Here is a 26,657-nt window from a genome sequence, read left to right on the forward strand (position 1 = left end):
GTTTCATATAAATAAATTTTTATTGCTGAATTTTCCCATAACATTATAGAAATTTTTTTTAAAAAACACTGAAATTTCACAAATTATTGAGCTCAACAGTTAAACATACTTCATAAAAAAAAGTACAAAAGTGACATTAGAAATATTTTTTGAAGAAAATTATATCATCTAAGAGCAAAGAAATGTGAATCCAGACAATGAATGGCACAAATACAGCACTTTAAAGGAGTACCCAGTCACCATCCAGAAATCACTGTCTGAGTTATGAAATAGATTCAGTTTCAGAAGTTATATATTCAGTTTGTTTTTGAACTAGCCTGTCTTGTTTTTGCCTCTCGTTTGTAAGAAAAGAGCTAGCTAGGTCTTTACTGCTGCTGGGACCAAATACTGTACATGCATTGGAGAATAAGGACAGGTCACCCTTCTCCCCTGGTACCTGCACAAGAGAACAGTTAGTACAGAAATGGCTTTGGCACTTTAACCCTTAACATAATCCCAAACCTTGTTAATTAAATATTGTAGCCTTGCATGATTTTTTTCTAATACCACATCATCTCCATACTTTATATGTACATTATATATACAATAATAAAAATCCTTCACTCTAAAACAAAACAGGTTGATTCCAAACAGGCCACATTAAATCTTTGTAGCAATACACTCACATAGCTTTCTTCTTAATGCTTATGCGACACAGTTTTTGTTCGATTTTTTAAGCTACCTTCTGGGATTGACTTAAGGCTCTAGTTTAATGCAAATGGTTTTAGTCTTAGTAGGAATCTCTTTTGAGGCTAAAATCACACACCACCGACTCTCTCTTTTGAAGTTGGTTCTCCTTGTTGGATGGATGTAGTGTCTTGTCTGGGTAATCCATAGAGATATATAGAAACACATACAAGAAGAGTACCCAGAGCAAAGGTGAGTGCTGAAAAGAAAAAAAAAAAAAAAAAAAAAAGGATCTGTATTTGTGTCCTTAAAACTATGTAACAATGATTAGTTTAAAATTTTGAAGACTTTCAATTGTGGGTTTACACTATCAGATTGCATGGAAAATAAATTTAAGTGTTCTATATGATGATGGTAAGGTTTAGAAAGGTCATCAATTCTAGCTCCACCCCCACCCCACTCACCAAAAAAAGTAGTGAAATCAAGGGAGTGACAATCACTGACTACATACTTTCCAAGAACGCAAGTATGACTGTCCTGGACCACTGACAAAGAACATACTAACATCCCTCTATGCTGACTGAAAGAAAATGCAGTGGAATATGGATTTTCCATGATACTAGAAACCTGTGAAAGTTTAGAGTAAAAGGCAGTTGAGCAAAATTCAAAGAGTTAGGTGACCAATGATTCAAACCATTGAAGATTTCTGAATAGGAGATGAGGTGGTGATTTAATGAGTAAAATTCCATTTTCTGCTAACATCTTTTTTTTTTTTTTTCATCTTAATCCTGAAAATCTGGACACAACTGAATTACAACTTGCCCAAACTTGACAAGTAGGCATCATATAAATAAATCCTTATGTCAAAACTAAACCATATTCTATGTGGAGTACAATGGCACAGTCTTAATAACTTTAAAAATGTCATGCAGAAAAACAACATCAAGCTATGACTTTTAGTTCATCCCTAACTAGAAAAGACTAGCTTTGCCTTCCAAAAAGGGGAAGAGGGTAAATTAAATCTAAATAGGAAAATAAGATTGCTAAGACATTCTAATTAATTTCCTTGACCATCAGTAAGACAGAACACTGACCAAAAAGCATTTATACTGTTTCCAAATATTGTTTAGGAGCACAGGCATAGGATTTGTTGAGCATAAGGATGGATCAGAGCTACAAGTGAAAGTTCACACAAATCAGGTAAGAAAAACATCAGAAGGAGGGCCTAGAAATATCTGTTGCTGAAATGGTAAGTAGTTGGCTTTATACAGAATACCTACCTACTATGTGCCAGGCACTGTTCTAAGCACTTTGCCTAAAACAACCCTACGAGATAGGTGATATTATCATTCCCATTTTACAGACAAAGAAACTGAGACATGGGTTAAGTAACTTCCCCAAGGTTTTACAGCTAATAAATGGTACAAGCAGGATTTGAACCAGACTATCAAATTTTTTTCTAAGATTTCTACAAGGTTGGTATTCTTCTATTTGCATTTATAACAAGTCAATTTTAAAATGAAATGTAAATATAGGCCAGATCTGTTTCTTTTACTTAATGTTGATATTTGACAGATTTTTCTCATGTATTAGTTTATGGTATAATTGATCAGTAAAGAAAATTATCACAGCATAAAAGCACCAGGAAATGTTAAGTCAATATCACTGCTTAAATAATTCAGAAGCCAACTAATGGTGGATATGGCTAGGGAAAATTATATTAGAAGGACCAGCATAAAGGAGGTCCTAGAATGCCAGCTATAGTAATGAATTTTGTATTAATTACATATTAAATGAAACAAATAGCTTTATTAAAGAGAAAATTTAGATTTGGATTGTAGTTTCAAAACCAGTTTATACCCAAGTCTAAAACAGGAAGGTACAAACTAAGGGGGAAATGAAAGAAGTTCTCTGTCCTTACCTCAGAGTAAAAAAAGCCAAGTTTACTCTAATTCCACTGTGGAAATTAATCAGGGAGGCCTTGTCTGCAGAAACACTCTTTCTACTGAGTAGCCCGCTCACTTTCAGCTCTAGAACCATTTAAACAACCTAAGTACTGTGGACCCACATTCCACACCACTATGAACTGCTGCACCTGTAGGATAAATTGTAACAAAACTAGGAATTTCTGTAAACTCTACAAGCAACTGCCATATTTAATGAAAGATGAAATGAACCAAGGAAGTGAGAAGCTCTTCCATGTTAAAAAACTTACAGTACAAACTAAGACATACTTATCTGTAATCCAAACAGCATCACTGAAGCAATGGTAGAAAGGACAATGGCTGCTGCTGCAGAAAAGCCTTTCATGATGTTGTCTGTGTACTTGACCACAACAGAAGTGTAGAGGCCTCCAACACTAGCAAGAACTCGCATACAGAAAGAAAGAAAATCTTAACACTCAAATAAATGAAACATTCTATGATGGTGAGGCAGTTTTCACCCCCAGAGATGCCATACTAATTTACCTAGGAAAATACTATTTTCCTTAGAGGCAGCCATCTGAGAGAGTTTGTACTAGAGTCATAGTTCCTACAAAACAGCACTGTTTTTCAGATGCCCAAAGGGCTATGTAGTCTACTGCTAAACTGTACACATTTATTGCTAACACATTAGATACTTTTGATTGTGAAGGCAAAATTGCTTTGGGACAGCTTTGCCACAAAAGTAAATCAATAAAACCAAAATTACATTTTCAAACTGGTATTCACAGTATCAAAGGAACAATTTCAAAATGCTATAAAGGCTTAAACTGGACATCTAACTTGAGGAAAAAAAGGGGGGGGGGGGATCTACCCAGAACCTTTAATTCCTGGATACTTACAGATGACAAGCCAGACATAGTATGTGTAACCATAGAAAAATCCTTTTTCTTTAATTTCAGCTCCATCTGACAAGTAGACGCCAACTAATGTCACAACAATCCCTGATAGATACATTTGAATGTTTCTCACCCAAAGGGAAGTGTCTGAACTCTTTAAAACTTTTTCAAAATACACTCCTGAAAGAAAAGCATGCAAATATGAAATAAGTATTATTAGAAATTAATCTAAAATGTCTTTTAGAATAATAACCCAAAAATATGATAATATAAAGTATATGATTTGCGGAACAGACACATTTTACATTAATTAAATGCAGATTTATTATGTTGGTTGTGACACATGGCATACCGAACATTACCAATTTGTATTTTTACAGAGCATCTAGAATTAATAACCAAGAGGGAGCTTTCTAACCCACATTTAACAGGAGACTCATATTACTATTACTAGTTTCCGCCTTTATTATAGCAGTGAGATAGATCACAAAAGCTCTTTATTAATGCCACTAAAAGACTTGCTTTGGTCAGCTGGAACACTATACTATTAGAGTCAGTTATCTTAAACATACCCCTATAATATCTGCCTAGTATGAATACTCCCAACTTTGCAAAATAACCTATATAATCACCACTTAGGATTTTTTCTGAGAGTGACACAACCAAAATAAAATTTAAATAGAACTTGCTGAGTGAAGCCATTTTCCTTTAAAGCAGGGGTCCACAGGCCAAGTTCACCCACAATGTCAGAAGGACGGTGAACTCCCTAACTAGATATGTTTTGTGTCTATGTGCATTTTTCTGGGGGTGAGGATCTGACGCTTTTTTAGGTGCTCCAAAAGCGCACGAGTCCCCACCCAACCCCCAAAATCACATAGCACTGCTGTAAGTTTTATACTTAAAGTGAATGCATGTTTAGCAAGGACATTAAAGATTTTTGTTATAAACACTGTGTTAATTAGAGACTTAGGAATTGCCACTAAAGTACTAATCAACTAAAAATTCAAATGAAAACCAAGATTGTTTTTGATGAACCTATGTTGGAAAGAACCCGAGAATGGAACAAACATATAATAGCTTTTCCTATTTCTACTTTTGATTTTCCTATCTGGGAAAACCATTTAACTATTCAGTTCTCAGTTACTCCAAGCATAGAGGGATAGTAAACCACGTACCATTTCCTCAACTGTGTATTAAGAATACACACCTTATGGTAAATAGACTGTTGGACACAAACATTTTACTGTTCAAAACAGTGCTAAAAATCAAATAGTATATTATTTGGGGGTAACCCAATTTTTGTTTCTAATTTGTTGTTTCCTAAGAAAAAAGTTTAGCATGATGCTATCATTAAGTATATTCCTAAATTTAGATTTTCCCCTCTTATGAAATGACTAGATACAGAAGTGAAAAATACTTTCCTAGTCAAAAATAAAGAGTACTATTGAAATAGCACAAATAAAGATAAATAATAAAGATGTATGGCTATAACTAATATACTCTTTACTTTCAGTTTCTTCTCTGTTGGAACTATTTCTAAAACATTTCTTACATTGCACTTAACATTCATACTTTGTCTCTTCTTGATTCAGTGAAGGATAGCCTGTCCCTACATATATGAGTGCAGACTTCCACATTTATTTGATGTCAGTGATTTTGATTCTTCCCTCCTCCCCTTTTGGCTGTTACTTCTGGGTATTAGGTTTTCTTAGGTATCACCCCCCTTTCCTCCCTACTCCATAATTCCTAATCTGTTGAAGCAGAGGAAGAACTTGAGGTTACCAGGGAAATACAGATACTGAGCTAGTAACTAACAACCTAAAGCAGCAGAATCGAACCTGAGGATAGTGCCAGGAAAACAGAAAGAGGTACTTGAGCTTTCTGATGGCTAACTTCCTCCATTTTTTAATTTATTTTGGGGTTCTTGGCTGGACCGGGGATAGTCAAGGATGACAGAAACACATGCTTAGATAACTGCAAAGATGAATAAGGACTGAGGTCTAAATTGAGTTAAGCACTACCACATGCTTACTGGAAAAACAGCTGACATAAAACTATATAGCTATTAAGTAAGAAGATAAGCTTTAATAGGAATACAATTGTTAGTTTGATAAAGCAAGATAAAGTCAATCCCTATTTAAAGTCTGATGTTTTTTAAAAAATTTGACAACAGAATAAAATGATGCTTTTATGACTTACCTGCAAATCCTGAGCACAATACAGCAACAGCTATAGCACCAAACCCTAATAATGGATTCTGTTCCACCTGCAATAGTAATGTTTTAAAAGTTATTTTTAGTGACTCATAAATACAATTCATCCAAGAGAACAAACAAATGAATACAAAAATCTGTTTATAGTTCTGCTGAAAGTATGTGCCATGTCAGACATGGCTATTCTATAGAATAAGATAGGACCAAACAAAAGGCCATCCCAGAGATAAGCCAAAGTACTTAAGTTAAAAACCTATCCCTCAAATTATAGCCAGAGTAAGCGCTTGATATAACGTGTGCCTACTTCCTAATAACAATGGGCACCCAAGCACAGAACTGTGCAGTCAGCCCGCCTCTTCATTTTAACTTCTGCCACCACCATAACTCAAGCTCTTACAGGATCAAGCATGGAAATGGTAGCAGTTTGACTTGTTTCATTTATTCCCTATCACCTACAGGATGGAGTAATGACATGTAAGATTTCCTACTTCACTGAATTTGTATCAAATATTAATAGCATGCCATCTATGTGCCAGATATACTGTTTTATATTCTAAATGAATAAAGATGAAGATGATACACAGCTTTGATTCTTAAATAGTTCATGGATGGGAGAGATGGACACATATATATAATCATAATACTTTGCTAACAGATGCAGGTATATGGGCCCCCAACCTATTGTTTCAACTTTATTTCCTCTTCCCTCAACTAACCATCAGGAGCTTTCATCAGTCTTTCCTCAGAGATAAATGTTATCTCAGTGGTAACACTGAAACTAAAGGGTTGAGACACGTGTCTGTAATATGACAAGCACATACCTTGTTCAAAATAAATAAGCCTGAGCGAAGGAGGGTATTACTTGATGTTAAGTACCTGAGAGAGAAAGCTTGGTCTGAAATGTCTGCATGAAGATAAAAGGAGAAATAGAAGACATTATGGGCTAATGGTTCTCAAAGTATGGTCGCTGGACCAACAGCAGCAGCATCACCTGGGAACTTGAGAGAAGTGAAAATTGACAGGCCCCTCCCCAGACCTACTGAATCATAAACTATGGGGATGGGGCCTAGCAATCTGTTTAACCTTCCCGCTGAGTCTGATGTACACTAAAGTTTGAGAACCACTACTATAGACTACAACTGATAAACATGGATGCTTTCCTAATACAAACTACAAGGCCAGCATAGAGAGGAGAAAAGGTAACGGTGTGAGATTTCATCTATCCCAAAACAACTGCTTGGAAGCTCAAGCTACTGAAGACAGTGTCTGTCTGACAAATTCTTGGTTGCTTTTCTGCCGGTTTAATCTCTACAGTTAGGAAAAATGGTGATAGACACTGCTTCTCTGGACTTAATTCTGACTGATAAGAAACTGCTGGGTGGGACTTCCCTGGTGGCGCAGTGGTTAAGAATCCACCTGCCAATGCAGGGGACACGGGTTCGACCCCTGGTCCGGGAAGATCCCACTTGCCACGAGCAACAAAGCCCGTGCGCCACAACTACTGAAGCCCACACGCCTAGAGCCCGTGCTCCGCAACAAGAGAAGCCACCGCAATGAGAAGCCTGCGCATCGCAAGGAAGAGTAGCCCCCGCTTGCCGCAACTTAAGAGAAAGCCCACGCGCAGCAAAGACCCAATGCAGCCAAAAGAAAAAAGAAACTGCTGGGTGATGAAGTGGAAGTGATGGAAACCTAGGAAAATGGCAACCATGTCGTTTTAGCATGAGCAATAGCCAAACACAGCATAGTTAAGAGACTTGAGCTCCAGTCTTGAATAAATCAAATTCAAAAAAATAAAACTTAGAATTCCATAGCTAGTGGGAAGATGGGTTATGAGGGTAAGAGTTTCTTAAGAATGAGATTCTAATGAACAGTAAAGAAAGAAATCAGTGTTACTAATTAAGGGCATCTTCAATGGATTCTCATTTTATAGGAACACTAAAAAAAAAAAAAAAAAGTACAGTACACAAAACCAAGAGGAACCAACCAGGAGTTTTAGTATCAAAACATTGAAAACTCAGTGTAAGTGGAGGCTTGCAAAATTTAAAGAAGGCCTTTAAAAGTATGTTTAGTTTAGGAAGAAAAGAGTATGCTTCTTCGGCTAGATGACATACTGTTAGATAGCAAGAAAATAAGAGTTACCCAAACCTAGTTTCCATTTTCTCTGTGAATAATGATTTTAAATGAATGAATGGGAACCGAAGTCCAAGACATGTGGTTTGCTGTTGTGAGAACACCTACCTAAATAAATTCAGAAGTATCCTGACCAAGAATAGTAGCAAATCAAGGTACTGATCACTGTATCTCTGAAGAATAATGGGGCATAGAAGCTACGCCAGAAAATTTGAATTGGGCAAATACTGTCCTGATTTTCAAAAAGGCAGAGGGAAAGAAAAGCTGCAGAAATTATAAAGAGCAGCTTGAGACCCGTAAGGCGGCCCAGTACACTCACCAAGAGCATAGGCTCTGGAGCCATGCTGCCTGGGTCCAAGCAAGTTTGAGTCATTGCTAGCCTTCTTTGCCTATCAGTTTCCTCATAAGAAAATGGAAATAAAAATACATGCCTCGTATGGTGGCTCTGAGCATAAGTGAGTTAATGTATGTAAAGCGCTTAGAACACTGCTAGTATCCAGTATGACATGTGACTGCAGCTGCTGTTGTTATTACTGAATACCAGCGAAATGCTACAACAGGTGACATGGAGAACTTTTGAAGAAACCATCAAAAGTGTAATGGTCATCACAAGAAAATGGTGTGGCTTCCATAAGAATACGACTTACCAAATTTTCTTACTGAAAGAATTCCTAGTGTAAGTGCTGAGGGGAATTCCATAGAGATAATGTTTAGCAAGAAATCTGACAGATTTGCATAATATTTCTGTGAACAAGACAGAGAAATGTAGTGAGGATAACAGTAGTTCTATTCACAGCTGAGTGAGTGCTCATATAGCAAAGTGCTAGTTAACAGAATAAAACCAAGCTAGACCAACAACCAATATCAACCAGCCAGGCATATGAATAAGCCGTCCCAGAAACAGATCCTCCAGGCCTAGGCAAGTCTTCAGTTGACTGCAGCCCTAGCTGATATCTTGACTGCAACCTTATGAGAGACCTCAAGCCAGAATGTCTAAAAGAGGCCAGCTCAGGCACCCTCTAATTCCTGACCCATAAAAACTGTGAAAGAATGTTTCTTAAGCAAGGAAAAAGAAAAAAAAAAAAGAGTCAAGCTAAAGAGAGTCCAGAGGTATGGCCACAGGACTCTGGTCCTGTCCTGTCTAAAATTTTCAGTGAAGACCCAGAAGACATAGGTGTCGAATCTGTAGAAAGCATAACATTCAAAGAAAAAGCTAATAATGCATAAGGACTGGAAAGTCCTCAAAGGCTTGAACAATAACCCAAAGCTAACAAGATGGGCTTAATAAATATAAACACATTTTGCATTTTGGTTTAGAAGAAGCCCGCGGCACAAAACACATCTGAGACAAACTACTTGTGTGAAACAGCTACATGTGGTTGTATAATCCGTTATATAATGGATAGCCTCCTCCAGCCAAAAAAAATACCTAGTATAACCTTACGCTGATTTAACAAGTCTCTGGTATTCGGAACAAAGGAGGTAATTAGCGAACTACACCTCACACCACTCAGTCATTATCTGGAGACAGAGTGAACTTTTAGGACACACTGAGGAAAAAGAACGGATAAATGCACCTAGAAAAGAAATACGAATCATAAAGTCTCCAGAAGCCATATTACAGAAAGAAACAACAAGGTTGTCTCCGTGGGGGAGGAGAAAAGACACGGAGGGTGGAGGTGCGACACTGTTCTGACACTGTTCTCAAACATTCAAAGGCTCCTCGTACGGAGTTAGCAGGGATTTGAGTTACTCTGACAAGAACAAGGAACAATGACAGGCAGTTACAGGGAGCTACATTCTGTTTAAAATATGAAAGAACTTTCTAGAGTGCTCCAAAAGTAGAATACTCTGCTTTAGCTTACTAAGCTTTTCACACATATTACCTAGGTGAGGTGACCCTTTTCTAAAGGTGTAGGGTGTTACTGGAAGTTCATATTTAACTTTTAAGTGTTTGCCTTACTTCCCAAACAAATTCTTTACAGTTCTACATCTGAGTTATACGTGCAGTGCCCAGTTGATCAGTGTTTTGAAATGTCACCGAGAATATGAGCACGTTTAAACATCATGTAAAGACAATACATATTAATTTAAAACTCACTTTCTGGGGAAAAAAATTCTTCCACCAGGCCAGAAAGTAACTACCTAAAAAGGAGCTTTCTATTTTCACAAGCTCTGCGTACATCCCCAGCTGCCTTATACTCCTAAGAGAACCATGGTCTTTCATCTGCTAAGAGTTAAGAGTGTGCAGTTGCAGAGAGAAGCTCCTGACCTTCAGGCCCTTCACTATAGTTCCACTTCCTACTTCTTTGGGAAAATAACCAATAAAAGCATACAATATATTAAAAAAAAAAAAAAAATCAGGTATGTACCTTAACATTTAACTCTTGAACTAAAAGTCAGAAGTAAAGGCGCTTTTTGCCCTATTGTAGTTACCAGTTATTGGGAAAAACACTACTCTTCTGTAAGCCCTACTGCTGACAGTGGATGTGTGTGCAAAATGATAAAAAATTTTGTGAGTTGCGGGAGAACACGAAAATTAGATGGGGAAAACTTTGCCCAGTATTTCTGAGAAAATGTCTAAAAGAGGCCTAGAAGTTGTGAACATAGCCGCTGCGTGGAAGTTGGCACAACTGAGTTAGAGGTTAGCTGTTAACTGTGCAACTGTGGGTATGTCACTTCACCTCTTTGGACTTCATTTCTGTTATCCATGAAACGAAGGAGGTGCATTATATGGAGTTTAAGATACCACCCGTCTCGAACATGGTTTACGCACATTCTTCCTTCTCAAAAAGGAAGCCCGGAGGTATTACTCTCCTTAACGATGACATCATCCTAAGGGGGAAAAGGCGTATCTCTATGGCAGAGGTTATGAATCACGCTCCCTTCTTTTCAGTGTGACTGTGTGGAGTGCTCAGGTCTTTGGGAAGTTCCCGTTTAGCTACAGCAAGCACTTAGCTTCTTACCACGACTCCCGTGGCCTGGGCTGGTCTCCACTGTACGAGGACGACTCCTCCACACAGCATAAAAACTGAAATCCACTGTAACCTGCTGAGCGTCCTGTTCAACATTAAAACAGTACATAGAGCAGTACAAGGAATCTTCAACTGGTACGTCACCTACCAACAAACAATGAACTCATCAGCTCGGTTAACATTAGACTCTGACACAAATATATTATTTCTGATATCATTAACAGAACTGTAGAGAAAAATATTCGATAGTTTGATAAAGGGTTAGTAAAAAATCTTTTCACCGTGAAAACATTTTTTAAGATTTTGCGCCTGCCATTATCTACTTCACCTACCTGGTATACTGCTGCATCCAGATTGCTAAGAGCCAGGAAAGCCATGTTGTTCTGCACAGCATACACTAAGGAAGGCACGCTCAACTTCATCAGTTCCTTGGGGCTCCCCAAGACATTTTCTCTTAAAGATGCCTTGAATCTACCCAGATTACCAGTTTCTCTTTGAAAACAAAAAGGGGAAATGAGAAGGGATGAGGAAGAAAATGAAAGATCATCCTTTCTATTAGATACTGTCACACATAGGATAGCTACATTGTGTTAAGTTCATCGATATAATTTAGCAAACTTATTTCTAGAATTTTTAACTAATTTTAGATTTACTAAAAGAAGCAAACCAGCAATGCATCCCCATAAAAGGAAAACAACTACAATCTTTATTTGGGAAAATATGACAATTAGGTTTACCATCCTCATCCTCTGGTCAGAGTTTCAGGGGCTTTTGAGTATATTAAACAATGAGAGTAACAGGAAACCAGAATTGCCGATATTACCTATAAAAAATTAACTTAATCCCTGCCACTTTAACTGCCATTGCATCAAGTTCACCCAGATTATGTTTTAGATTAACCAGGTTGCATATACATTTTTTTAATTTTTAAAATTACAATAGATTTAAATTGCAAACAAAAGAAAAAAGCGTTAGTAGTTATAGAAGTTACTTGGGATAGGAATTGAGTGATGCAGGTCAATATTATTTGTAAATTAATTCCGTGTTTGTGCAATATGGTAGACAATAAATCTTTAAATAAGCATATTCTCATAAAATTCAAGTATGTATCTGTATAATTTTGCAGGAAATCTGAATAATTTTCTAATATCAGTAAGGTAAACTGTACCTGTAACATACATAAAGCTTACTACTTGAGTGCATATTGATTGATGCATGCTCTTAAGTATTCTTATTTTTCCTCAGGAGGAACTAGCTAATCTGGCTCATATTTACCCCTGTTGTAAATCAGCTCGTTTATTTCCTGAAAATACACATCAAAGAACACTTTTATAAGTATTAACACCAAAAAAAAGTACTACATCAAAAGGCTCCTAACTGCCCCTCACAAGATCCTTAAAAGGACCATAATACTTTGTTGGGAAGATCGAGCTATTTCAACTCACAATGAGCCTCTATATTTTGGGTTAACATTAGAATCAACAGTCACTAATTGGATATGTTCATATTTGAATAGTGCAAAAATAATTACCCAAGTTCTGAGGAGAAGCAAAAAGTCCATAATGTCTAATTAACTACCTACGCCTATCCACTGTAGAACACTCCAGCCCCCAAGAAAATTATTAAGACAGGAAATTTGGCCTAGGCCACAGAAACAAAAGATGCCCTTCTTAGTTACAGACCTTACTTTGCTGCCAAAGCTACATGCTGATAAGTAATGCACACAGCCTGGAGGGAGACTATACACTCCATGCAGAAGAGGGAGAGAACACCAAAAGATTACTAGGAAAGTCTGCATTCTAGTTTTCTAGATAGCTGAAGGTGGGCCCTTTAAACCAACCTGGCCCTTTAAACCAATGGTGAAGAATTTACCATTCTTTTTTTTAACACAAATCTAAGATGTTCTATATAATTCTCCACCTCTTAAAAGAGTATAAAGAATAATTTCTCAAAGTTTTCCCTCAATTATAAAATTGAAGAGAAAAAAGATTAAAATTAAAAAGAAGAATCACAGAGGTCCAACTCAAAGAACCATCTTAACAAGGTGATATAATTGAACATTTTCTTTATTGTCCTAATGCTCACTAGGAAACATGATGGCAGAGACATAAATCTTACAGGCTGTATGAAGTACAGGACACTGCTTTTACTGTATCATTACTTAATGCCCTTCCAAAGTGCTGACTTCTATACTAATATATCTTAAGAGTGGCTCCCTAAAGAACTACTGAGAGGTACCTGTTTGTACCCATCTTTCACAGTCCACCTCCTTCCATGTCCATTTATCTCCCACATACGATTCCTCAAGCTCTAGTTTAGTAGCCACTTATCCCCCTTCCCTAATCCCTAGCTATGGGCAATGCCATCTTACCTCCACTCCTTAGAGATACTCTAAACCCTCAATGGTATCAAATGAATTTCTGCCTATCCAGAGAACAGAGTTGATCTCTTTATCACTGGCTCTCTTTGCTCTGCTAGAATACAGGCTGTTTAAGGATCTAACAGCTTCTTCTATTAACCACCATGCCTGTACCAATAATCAAGGCTGCTGTGGCCCCTTTTCTCCCTGTCACTTTTCTCTTATCTTTTCTCCCACACTTTTCAGCTTTCACATCAAATGAAGGGCCTGTGAGACATCACCAGCCAATCTGAGTACTCCTTTCCTTCAACATGAAAAACCAGTAGAGTACGGTGTGTCCAGATTAACCTTCAGGTCTTTGGCTCTTCTGGCTATATCCTTTTTATTGGATACTTAGGAACTATTACTTCTCCACTGCCGGGAAGACTTTACTATCTTTTTCTGCTTCCTTCTCTAATGCAGATATTAGAGAAGCCAAGGTATACCAGAATGCTAACTACTGGAAAGCTCAAGCTTCACCATGGTACCTTAGAATTATATCAATATTATATAATTATAACAAGATATTTTGAAATAAGTTACAAAAAATAGCAGAGAATGCTAAAAGAACTTGTAAAAGAAAACAAAAGCTCAAAATAATTAATGATATTAGAAAGTAGAATAAAGAGATTTAGGAGGTATAAGAAAGAATATAGGGGAATGTTACCACACAGAAAGTTTCAAAGGAGGAAATAAATTATTTCGGCATTAGATTATATCTTGCTTAATTTCATATATTTAATAAGAATACAGCTCTAAAACTTAGTTTTACTCACTAAAGTTAAAAAAAATAGCAATATATCTTCCAGAAAACACTAGTAATCACCTATCCTTTTGTTTTACTGTTAAGCAGACAAAGATAAATGATCAATTCTAAATATACTACAGCCTTGAATAGTGTTCTCTGAATACTAAAAAAACATAAAAACCAAAGACCACTTTTTCTTCCATTTTCCTGCTCTGATATTCTCTGGAAATCAAATCCCAAGCACTTTAATGAGTACCTTTTGTTAAAAACAAACTTATTGAATTTAATTATATAAATGACATTGTGAGATAAGAGAAAGCATGTGTATAATCAAAAAGCACACACTAATTTTTTTAGATATAGTCTGTCCCGTTAAGTTTACTGTTTGATTTTTATCACTGGAATAGAATCCACGTGCAACCTGTCACCTCCAGGAATGCTGAAGCTTCATGTTGATTACAGAGAGATTCCGCTGCTGCCCCCCCACACTTCCTATCAACCAGCTGAAACCAATTCTTTCTGATCTATGTTTGGTCAAAAGTAGGCCTCATTCCTCCAGCTCCTGATCTGAGGAGAACTACCAGGAGGCCTAAAATCCTTGGCTAGGTTACCAAGGCACTGTGCAAAGTGGAATAATACAGCAGAAGTTACTCATGAGCTTAAGAAATTTAAATTTCCCTTACAAATTTCTCATCATCTGCAAAGTTAATTAAAATTAACTCACATAAAAAGATTTTGGGGAGCTAGGTATAAAAACCAATAATGAGGTCATTTGAGGACAAAAATACCCATCATATGAGGTACATGACTTTTACTTCCTCCCCATGACCCTAAACCCCCTATAGCATTGAGTACAAAGAGGCAGTCAAAATGTAAACTCAGCAAGAAAAACAGAATAGGGCTGGATAATCTATGACATAAGTACCTGACAGCTTCATTCATTATTCTAGATAATACTATGAAATAGTAAAATAATTTTCTCCAGTCTTATCTGGATAAGTAGTACAAAGATTTAAGATGCATTTGGTTTATTACTAAACACATCCAAAGTGTATGTACTTACACCTCCTTCTAGGTTTCTTTAGTCTTTACAGGCTGTGGTGGATAGCAAACAATAAAAAGTTGACTTTGTTCTAAGACAACATGCAGTGTTTTCATTTCCTTTTCACATCACAAATGACAGACTTAAATCAAAAGTGTCAATTTTAATAGCTATGACAGGGTTTAGTAAAGCATACAGCTAACTAGCAATTTTCCTGTGAATTGTTATAGTAATTATTTTATGAAAAACTAAAATATTTTTAAATGTACTGTTTGATGTTTCAACTGGAATTATAACTTAGAAATTGGTAACTTAGTCAAATACTTAAAAAATAACTTACTCACATATAAAGCTTTTACAACATCCAACTGCTAATAAGCTGCTCCCCTCCCCAAAAATAGGATTTATTAATTTCCTTTTCGATATAAAAGTGGTCTGATGTAATTATACATGTGCACAGCAGTGTATATAAAAAGATAATTATTACGTCTTCGTTTTGTAGTAGCAGAAGACTGGACACACCCAAAGGCCCATCAACAGAAACTGGTGTATGTGATACGTCCATATAGCGGAATACCACACAGCTCTTAAAAAGAATGAGACAGATTTCTATGTACAGACATGGAACCATCTCTAAGATAAAACATTTAAGTGAAAAAAAAGTTAAAAAGCAAAGCGGTGTAAACTGTATGCACACACAATGCATGTAACCAAAACTCCCCAATCAGACCGTATAAACCTTAAACCTTATTTATCAAAGTAGCCATTCATTAATTCTTCCCCACACTCCCCTTTTTTTCTTGCAGTTCTAAATTAACTTTTGATTGAAACAAGTATAATTTCATATTCCAAAGATTACTGGAAATTGTAAGTAAAAGCAACAAGGATGGCGGAAAACTCCAAATTAATTACAAACAGAAACCAAAAAAAGAAAAAACAACCCTGTCAGTTTTTTTAATGAATACCGAAATTACACTGAAGGAGAAAAAGAGAACTAACCCAAGTATTCTAAAACACAGTCTTTACTATATGCTCTAAAACTAAAGGCAAAAAAAAAACTACATACAAATACTGAACTTTAGTTAGTAGGTTTGCTTTTTCACAGCTGTATCTTAGAAGTTCTGAATCTACTTATTATGTATTCTAGGACTGAGCAAATAAGTAAATATCTTGAGGATAACGGAAGTCAAACTCACCACCATTGGAAAAGGGAATACGGAAAAGGGAACAGTTGTAATGAACTCTGTGGTACTGGATCAGAATTGCAGGTATCAAACAATATATAACTCATAGTTGTATACACAAACACATATATATACAGAAACAGAGAAACAGACAGGTATGTATGCATACACATACATGTTACCTAGCTCTGTCTACTGAAAGGGCCCAGAAGTTGTGATACCTCCAGCAGCAGTGTGCACACCTCACGTCTAGATTCTGGTTTCTAAATACCATTTTGGGAAAAAAGGAACAAGCCTTCTTAGAGAAATGTATGATTTTGGGATTGGGGCAGGGAAAGTATAAGATAAGCTTTGAACATCTTGCTATGCTAAAAAGAAACTGCTCAAAGGCTGATGAAAATATGTAAGTGAAAAAGGAAAGAAAAGAAACAGGAGGAAGCTTGAAGATGATCCCACTGTCCAAATCTGGGACAATTTGAGCATCGAAATAAATGATAATAATGGATTCCAGCCAATATAATAAAATAATCCATGAATCTACACTGAGAGGGAGAAGGACAGGTGGGGGGGAGAGAGAGGAAGAGGGAGAGAAGGGAAAGTTTCTTAGAGTAGAATGCCAACCAATAAATGCATAGGGAATGATGGAACTGGGAAATTACCATTTGGCAACATCAAAGGACAATAAAAATGATGAGAAAGAGGATATATACCTAGTTTCAAAGATTCTCTCCACAAGATACTTAATAGTTACAAAGAGAAAATTGGTAACTTTATCTGGAGAGACCTGGCAGGCACTACCTTAATCAAGGAATCAAAGTTAAATCACCAGTAATGGGGCAAATGGATATTATGTGCTTCATGATACACTGCACTGAGAAGGACACATCATTTCCGTGATATTCCTGACCAAAACCCTAAATTTAATCATAAGAAAGCAATCAATAAACATAAACTGTGGGACATTCTACAAAGTAAATGGACTATGCTCTTCAACAATGTCAAAGAAAAAAAAGATGGAGGAACTGTCTCAGATTAAAGGCAGCTAGAGATATAACACTACTGTAAAGTGTGATTATTTTACTGTTAAAGGACATCAGTGGGCAACAAAATTATCTAAGGTCTGTGAATTAGATAACAGTATTGTATCAATACTAATGTCTCAATTTTGATATTCTGTTATTATGTAAGAGAATGTCCTTGTTTTTAGAAAATATGCACTGAAGAATTTAGGGACAAAGGGGCATCTTGTGTAAAACTTGCTCTCAAAACATAAAAACAATATACACCCACACAAATACATAGCAATCAAGAATATGGTAAAATTTAACATTTGGAAATAAAAACTTAAGAGAAAAAACAAAAAATAAAATTATTGCAATTACTGAAATGTCTAACAATGTTACTAAATGCTTATCTTTGCCCTAGCTAATCACAAAACTGCTCAATTATTTTGTTCTAAAATACTTATAATTTGAAAATTAGAAATCAGGGAACTTGCCTCCTAATCCTATCACTGCCAATCACTTTCTAGGTACCTCTGGCAAATGAAAACTTCCCTCAACCTAAGATTTCTCATCGTAGAAGATGAAATAATAGCTAAGGCTAAAGCAGTGGTACGAGAATGAAATGAAAATTAGCTGTGTTTACCTGCATGTTTCCCTCACCGTTTTTTTAGGGGAGACGGAAGAATGTTTCCTTAACACCTTCACTCTCTGGCAGCCTGCCATTCTCAACAGCAACAATCCTGAATGTCTGAAGGCAGCAAATTTAGTTGCTGCAATCTTAAAAGAGGATGTTTGGCACTTTACGTAACACATTTTGACAGTGATTAACAGTTGGTATTCCAGAGTGTGGTTACTTGCTTTCTAAAGAAAAGAAGTTAGATATCTGCTCATTAGGTTTTCAAAAATTCATTTTTCGCAACTGTCCCCCAAAGAAGCATTATTCTTTGATTTTTCTAAGGCAATTTCAACTTATAACATTATATATTATAGCAATCAATAGTGCTAAAGTGCTGGCTAGTGTCCCTTAGTGCAAGAAAGCTGTGATGTGCCTTATGGAGAAAATACATGTTAGATAAGCCTTGTCCAGGCATGATTAATAGTGCTGTTGGCCCTGAGTTCAATGCTAATGAGTCAACAATACATATTAAATAAGGTGTCTTTAAACAGAAACATGGTTATATAGTGATCAGCTGATGAAAATGTTGTGACCAGAGGCTCACAGGAACCCATCCCTGTATTTCCTCTAGGAGCAGAAGTTCAGTATTCAGTAATTCAGTGTCCGTGGTAACTACTGAGATAGTAAGAATCAACAGTCACCAAACCCATCACCAAGTCCTATAGATTCTACTTCTAGAACATAACTCAAATCCATTACCTTCATCACCTGCGCTGTCGTCATGGCCACAATCCCTGGGCTCTAATAAGCTCCCTTACTTCCAACTCTTATACCCTTCCAATCCATTCTCCTCAAAGGAATCAACAAAGTAACTCAAAGTAATATGGGTCGCCATGTTAGTCCCTGATTTAAACCATTCAGTGATTTTCAATGCACTTGAGATAAAATCCAAAATCCTTTACAGGCCCATAGGATTACTCTTGATACCCTGCCGACCTCTCCTGCTTCATCTTAGCACCACTCCCCTCTCACAGCACTCCAGACACACTGATTTGTTGTTCTTCAAACACACTGTTCTCTTTGCCTTCTCTCTGCTCTTCTCTTGCCCAACTTCCACTCAATCTTCAGGTCTGGGTTTAAATGTAACGTCCTCAGAGAGGAAGCCCTCAACATTTTCACTGGGTATGTTTCCCACACAGCTACGCTTTAGTTTCATTAACGATTGTCTCATGACATATTGCTGAAGAAGCTGAAGATGCAATCACGATATCCTTTCATTTCATTCCGTAGCTATCAACCTGTGACCTCATAGGGTAAAATAATTCTCCTTTCTCTATCACTCTTTTACCATTCCAAGAGATTAACATTTTTCACAGATGCCCTCTTAAAAGTAATCCCTTTGCTCCAAGAAATATTTTCTTGTTATGAATAGCAGGTATTCCATTCTACCAATGTGTTTTGAATAAGAACATGATAATTTGCCAACATGTTTCTCCATAAAAGTTATATTTGCTTTAAAATCCAATAATTTTAAATGCATTTCACTTCTTTCATGCTTTATGATTTTCCAGTGCTTTTTCCACTTGGAAACTCGTTGTGTTTTAACTGATTCTTCTTCACAGCCAAATTCTTGTTAGCCATGTAGTGTCAAATGCCAGCCACCAAAACTCTGTGTCATAATACTTTACTTTGTCCTGATTGTCCCTGGTCTTGTGTACTCTGCAGGTAAATGTTCATAGAAGCCTCTACGCTATGCTGGTGACATACACAGTAACTGATTACTGGTGATGATCATGATGATGAAGTACAGTTATTTAGTTTTCCACACTGTTGCTATTTCAACACCATTATTGGGACTTGTCTGGTGAACTCTTGGAAACTTTTCTGCTTTTATTAATATTTTGATATAATTTCCAAAAACGTTTCCACAAAACAAACTACAAATGACCATATCCATAACACTGAATAACTTAAGAACAGCAAGCAATGCAAAGCTGAAAAAGCATCAAAATAAAACAAAAAGTCATGCAGGTGGGCTGGCAGGACACTAGCCCAACTGCTGAGTTAAACCAAAGGCCTCATTGCTTTTCTGCACATCGGTTTTTAAAAAGTCTTAACAGTTACGAAACAACAAAACCATGATTTGATCTTACAGTTTAAAATAGCTCATTTCATGCTTGACGGCCCTATTTCATTCCTGGGTCATAATTTTTTCTCCCTAAGGAGTTGGGGAATAAGGAGAAGAAATGTGTTCCCCTATTCCCCTTTTTCCAATACCGCCATTTTTGTTTTAAAAGAAGTTAAGCCCTAAGATTTTATTCATTTATTAACGCTTAAATTGTTATATGGATGTTGTTCTAGAGCTTCAAACAGAGATTTTTTTCCTTTGGAACACTGCCTTTTAAAGTTTTAAAGGTACAGTAAGGCCTCTCCTTTACCTGACATTATGCAGAATAGTGGAAGCCAAATTTCCTTAAAAATGGATCTTGTTAAGTAAAAAGCTGTGAAAGGTCTGAGGTTTTACCCTACTTGCAACCTAACAAGTTAGGCTGCCACAGTATCTCTGCCTACATGATAAATTTTAAACACACATTTTCTATTAAAGCTTTCCACCATCAAGTCTCAAGTTATTTTTCTGTTCTTTCTTCCTTCCCCAAGCCATTTTTAGAGTATTTTTTTCAGATGGTTATTTGTAATAATGTGTGTGTTTACTAGTTCATTTTCTGTCTCTTCCACTGAACCTAAGTTCCAAGCAAGCAGAAACCATATCTATTTCATTCATACCTGTATATCCAGCACCCCTTATAAAACTGTCACACAGAAATCACTTAATAAATATTTGTTAAATAAAATTTTAAAGTGTTTAAATGTAATTAAACCTACACACACGCTATTCCTCACTACTTCCCACTCTCACCAGCCCACATCTTGAAACCTAGATGAATTCACCCACCCACGTGACCCAGATGGGTCCCCATCTCAAAAATCGTTCCCCAAGTAATTTCCTACCAGATTTTATTTAATTCTCACAGCCCTATTTTCTCCAATTAAGAAATGAAGTAACTATACAACATAACCCAAAGCTCACCTCCTCTTGTTTCATTTTCTGTTGTCTGTTGTTGCTGTTTTTCTCTCATCCACAGACTATGGCTGTTTTCCTCTGTCTTGAATGGACTCTGACCCCTAGTTTTATAGACTCAGTGTCTAGAATTTCCCTTTTCAGCCCCATAAACTCACTGCATATATTTCTTTATTGGTGGTGAGAAAGTCATCTGATTTTTATCAGACTTAAAGTATTCCAGTCTATGAATAATATAATGTGGGAAATGAAAACAGACAAGCATAAAACTATTGGGCTTATGGGCAGGACTGAAGACTTATTAACATGAACTTTAAAAAAAAGAAGAAGAAATGAAGAAACTAAAGCTCAGAGAAGTTAAGTAATATGTGGAAAGTCATAATCCCAATAAGTCTAGGACTAAAATTAGGTCTGTCTCACTCCAAAGCCCCTATTCTTAACCCTCTCTTACTTGGCTAAAACGATTTTCATAGGATGTTACTGATACGAAACCCAGTGCTGCCACATAGTAACAGTACAACAAGGAGGAACCTCAGATGCTGTATAGATAAAATAGGGGTAATTATAGTACTTAACCTAAAAAATATATAAAGATTAAATGAGATAACTAATGAAAAGCACTTAGCACAGTGCCTAACACTTAATACAGGAAACACTCAAGAAATGTTAACTATTATTATCATTATATTCCTCTACAGCAGAAGTCAGCAAATGTTTCCTGTAAGAACCGAATTGTAAATAGTCTAGGCTGTGTGAGCCATACTGTCTCTGTTGCAACAAAAATAAGCAGCAAACTGGATTTGGCCAATGGGCCACAGTTTGCTAACCCCTGCTTTAGGGTGGAATTCTTCAACTTCGGCACTACTAGTATGTGGGGTTGGATAATTCTTTGTTATGGAGTGCTGTCCTGGAGGACGGGACACTGTAGGATGTTTATCAGCACCCTTGGCCTCCACCTACTTGATGCCAGCAGCATCCCCCAAGTTGGGTCAACCAAAATAACATCTCCAAGGGAGCAAAACTGTCCTGAGTTGAGGAAGACTGCTCTAAAGCAATCAAACATACGAAGATGTAGCTTGAATCTTCTGATAAAGAACATAACTGAGTAAAAACTTAATAACTTAACACACTAAAAAGTATTTATACTCACTTAGCTAAAATTCCCACACTTAGCAATAACTTTATAACTTCTGTGATACACACGGCTGTGGTTGAAAAGTAGAGTTCTTTGTCTGATGTCCTTGTGTATCTTAAAGCTATGGTATAAGTTGCAGCCACCAGGGTCATCACTGCCAAGCAGTATAACTTGAATAATAAATGGACATTTTCTGGAAAATACGTGCAACAAAGATATTATTTAGTAGACAATATTATGTATATGAAAGTTAAGCAGTGTTATACTTCAACATGCTTTCCAATTTCAAGCACAAAATACGTTTAAAAATTTATTTCAAAACAATATTTTCCAACTACATGAACAGAAACAAACATACACACACAAAACACAGCTGACTTTAAGTATCAACTGGTTAGGCATAGATTTTGTTCCTGGGGAGGGCTTAAGTGCAAGGTTATGTGGCATAATTAACTCTAGTTTAGGATGTTATAAATCACGTACTTTATATATCTTTGTAATTCATACTTGTGAAAGCAAAACACGAAAGCAGGATGAAAACGATTACTGCGATGTATGTTCTAAATAGAGAGACAGCAGAAAGAAAACAAAAGGAATAACGGAGTGATAAAATAATATAGAACTTCATCATAATAAAAAACAAATTACGTCCAGCCTCTCATTTCATAGCGTTATAAGAAAGATAATTCATAACACCATAAAAAAGAGTATTAAGAATGAAGTTCTGTAAAACTTGAAATCCAGAAAATATACACAACTTATGAACACTCAATTTAAGAACTTCTTGCAAGTATATTGAGCAGCAGCCATCACTCAGGTGCCAGGGCCGGTCCAACACCTTCAATAAAACCACAAGCACCGGGGTACCAGGGCTCCTTCCGTACTCCCAGCCCTGCTCTGAGACTACCATCACCTAATGCTCAAACTATGTCTACTTTCTTTACCCACTTCACACCTCTCTCATCCCCAGCTGTCTGTAACCTTCTTTCAAATCTTCAGGCACATGTTAAACAGGGATCAGCAAATTTTTTTCTGTAAAGGGCCAAGAGTAAATATTTTAGGTTTTTTAGGCCACAAGGCAAAATCAAGGATATCATGTTGGTACTTAGGTGACAAAAGAGAAAATATACTTTCACATTTAATTTATATTTAATTGGACAAATTCAAAATATAATAATAATTGAGTACAATGCCTTACAGTATTGAGAAGAAGGGAATTCTATGGGGTGGGTGGGTAATATTTTGCTTCATTGGTCTTCAAAGTTAGGGTTCCATCAGATTAATTTCAAACATTCACCTGTAAAAACCATTCTTAGCTGATAGGCCATACCAAAACAAGTGATAGGCTGGGTTTGACCAATGGGCCATACTTTGACAACCTGTGTTAAGAACCAGAGGGACAGGGGGTAACTCTGGGCTGCTACTGTAACTACATTACACCTAAGTACACTTTTGTTCACTGCTTTGGAAGCCTAACCACAATTCAAAGGTGACTTGCACAGGAAAATAAAACAGGAGTTTCAAATAAATTATATGATACGGTAGAAACTCACTAGGAAACAGATTCTTCAATATAAATATTTTTCCCTGGGTGAATTAAAGAATTATTTGTAAATTTCAGGCAGATTTTTTTAATTACATTAGGTCTTAACTAAAAAGTAATATGGTAGAATAGAAGAAATAGAGCTTCTCTGACTAAACTTTCTTTCCAATAGATCCGAGGACCCAAAAAGCAATGTTAATGTAAAAGGGATTGAAGGAGATTACTATAATACTTGGCTTGCTCTAAAACTTTCCTACACAGGAGGAAATGTAAGACTTAAAAAATAAACAGCAGTACAGGAGAAAGCATTTCCCATCTTCTTGATCGGGGGTGAGCAACCTACATTTCCTCTCATTTTTGTATGACCTGCAAGCTGAGAATAGTTTTACATTTTTAAATGGCTGGAAAACAGTTTTTCGTTAATCTTTTGGGATGCGTGAAAATTATATGACATTCAGATTCAGTGTCCATAAAAAGTTTTACTGGAACACAGCTACGCTCATTTGTTTCTGAACTATCTATGGCTACTTTTTTTGCCCGGCAACAGCAGGGTGAGTAGTTAGACCGAGACCATCAGCTGTTAACAGAAAAAGTTTACCAGCCCGTGTCCTAGATTATCAATACTTTCATAAATAAGAGAGGTTAGGATTGCCAAACTAAAAACTACTTTATTTTAGCTCTTATATAGGTTCCTGATTCCAAAACAACATAGTGAATGTTTAACACTTTGAAAGTACACCTCTTAGCATCGTGATTAATGGGAATATAGATGATATTCTTGAAAATAACTAGTGATGGAAATAGAAGCGTAAGCAAATAAGTTTAGATATTTGTATAACATATAGGGCTTTGGTATAGAATACCACTTTTGAAACATATAATAAACTTTTTAAAAATACTTAATGCTTTTTTAAGCATTATCTTCTCTAATCTCAGCTTACCATTAGATCAAAATATCTTCTTCACTCCAGTCATTAATTCTCCAATATGAAAGTTCAATTATTAGCAATTTCAATTTTTTTCAGGGTAATGTCAAAAGTCCATACAGGGACTTCCCAGGTGGGCCAGTGGTTAAGACTTCGCGCTTCCACTGCAGGGGGCATGGGTTCCACCCCACATGCCCAGAGGCTCCGCCACGGGAAAAAAAAAAAAAAGTCCACAACTCAACTGCACTGTTGAGTGGGCCCACTGGCACATCAGCACTGTTTTCTCCTTCTCACAAAGTTCCCATTAGCTCCCACGCAGTATCTGTTTTTGTGTGGAAAATGCCCCCCAAACGAAATTTACAGTCTGGAGTTAAATCTTTTGCTCAGTTATATTTTACTGTATTTTAGAGGAGACATTATTTGTCTGAGAACACCTGAGAACTTGGAAATTCAGTAAGTCCCAGATAAATAAATCCTTTGTGAATATCAGGAAGCTCAGGAAACTGCAATTTTGTATTACACATTTCTAGTGGGCATATAAGACTTATAACATGACCCAGGCACAGCAAATATGTATTGGCAATAAGCCTAAATCTGTAAATTGTGGCAACTATTTCAGATAATGATTCGACTTATGTAATTCTGAAGTTGCCTTCACCATTAATCTCGCTATTCCTATTTTATGTCAGTTATCAAAACAATTCTACTTTTTTCCCTTTACTTCCTGTGTTGCTACAAAAAGACTCTTAAAGTTGGGCTTATTTGAGAAGCAAGTAAGAGAAGCATATGCAACTACAGACAATACCCCCTGGGCAGGGCCTGAATAATAAACGTGGCCTCTTCAACCAGGAAAATAATTTGGCACCCATGCAAAAAGCTATTCTTTAAATATTTGTTCAACGTTTATTCAGAGGTAAAGCCAAGAGCTCTACGAAAGAAGGGTGGAGAAAGAATCCGGGTGTTGCCCAACCTCTCCTAGCTACAGCTCTACCATTCAGAAATGCAGCTCTGGTCCTTACTTACTTACCGGACTCAGCAAAGCAAAAGTGCTGCGGAGTTAATCAGACTCACCCTCATGAAATGGCAATTAGTCATCAAACAGTATTACTCTAATGTGCTACCCCTGGGGAAGGGGGCGGGGGGGGGGTGGATCTCGCCCCACCCCTCCGGCAAAACATCAAAGTATTCCTTCTAACAACATACAACATTCTCCTTGGGAGTAACTCTGTTAACGACTGCTTTCTCTACCTCGTTACGGTTGCAGTGCTATTTCAATGCCCCAATGATGTTTTTAGTGGCTGTTACGTTGGCCAGTCGCTGCTTAGGCTCTGCACCCGGAACATGCCCTTATGCCTCTGAGCATCCTAGGGCAGGAGGCGCAGCGGAGACCGCAGCCGCGGTGACCCCGGCCGGGACAGAGACCGGTCCTGCTTCCCGCTGGGTGATGCGTCTCCAGCCCCGCACCTGCGCCCCGGCCCCTCGCCGGGTCCGCCGCAGCCCGGGCCTGTCTGAATTCGGTTCCCACCCACTGCCAGCTCGTCGAGGCAGGCGCAGTTTTGGGCTGCCGAACTGTCCAGCGCGGAGTCCGCCGCGGGGAAGGCAGCCGCAGTGCGAGGCTGGCTGCCCCGCACTGCCCCGAGCGGCGGCGGCGAGCGCTCAAGCCCGGGAGCGGCTCAACACAAACTCCTGCTGCCCGACGCCCCGCCCTGGCCCCTGGGCCCCAGAGCCCCGCGGGCGCGGAGGATGGCCGGCCGCCGACAGGTGCAGACCAGGGCTGACGCTCGCTCGACACCGCCCCCCGCGGGGTCCCCAGTCCCCAGTCCCGGCAGCCCCCGGCCTCACCTCTCACGGCAGCCATGGTTCCCCGACAGCACCGCGCGGAACTGACGCGCACCCCCTTCGCGCGCGCTGCGCAGGGCACCGGGGACCGCCTCCTGGGTCATAGAGACGAAAGCTGCTCGGCCTAGAGCGCCTCGCCGGCCGACCAGCCACGGATTCCCGCCCAGCCAAGCACAAAGATTAGGCGGACGAATCGGAAGGCTGCGGAAAACGGGAGGATCCGGATGGAGGAGAGGCCTGTTCCGCCCAGTCTATGTTGACGAGTGCGTAAAACTCGGTTCCAAGTCGCTCTCTTGTAAACTACAACTCCCGGCCGGCTAAGGAAGCCGGAGCCAAGG

General features: G+C 37.8%; 1 protein-coding gene across 2 annotated transcripts; it reads right to left on the reverse strand.

The window, feature by feature from the left end:
- Positions 1 to 40: 40 nt before the first annotated feature.
- On the reverse strand, positions 41 to 26,438 carry SLC35A1 (solute carrier family 35 member A1). 2 transcript variants are annotated; one of them, XM_068551493.1, is made up of 8 exons: positions 26,323 to 26,411; positions 22,027 to 22,204; positions 11,138 to 11,297; positions 10,797 to 10,949; positions 5,687 to 5,753; positions 3,491 to 3,667; positions 2,901 to 3,035; positions 45 to 925 (listed from the first exon to the last, which is right to left on the reverse strand). In XM_068551493.1, exons 1-8 carry the CDS (start codon positions 26,336 to 26,338, stop codon positions 798 to 800), a joined length of 1,014 nt encoding a protein of 337 aa, XP_068407594.1. In that variant the 5' UTR covers positions 26,339 to 26,411; the 3' UTR covers positions 45 to 797. The 2 variants fall into 2 exon arrangements, with proteins under 2 accessions (XP_068407595.1, XP_068407594.1); XM_068551494.1 differs by lacking the exon at positions 22,027 to 22,204 and having other exon boundaries at positions 41 to 925; positions 26,323 to 26,438.
- Positions 26,439 to 26,657: the final 219 nt, after the last annotated feature.

The sequence above is a fragment of the Eschrichtius robustus genome, chromosome 9 (assembly GCF_028021215.1).
Source record: "Eschrichtius robustus isolate mEscRob2 chromosome 9, mEscRob2.pri, whole genome shotgun sequence".
NCBI lineage: Eukaryota > Metazoa > Chordata > Mammalia > Artiodactyla > Eschrichtiidae > Eschrichtius > Eschrichtius robustus.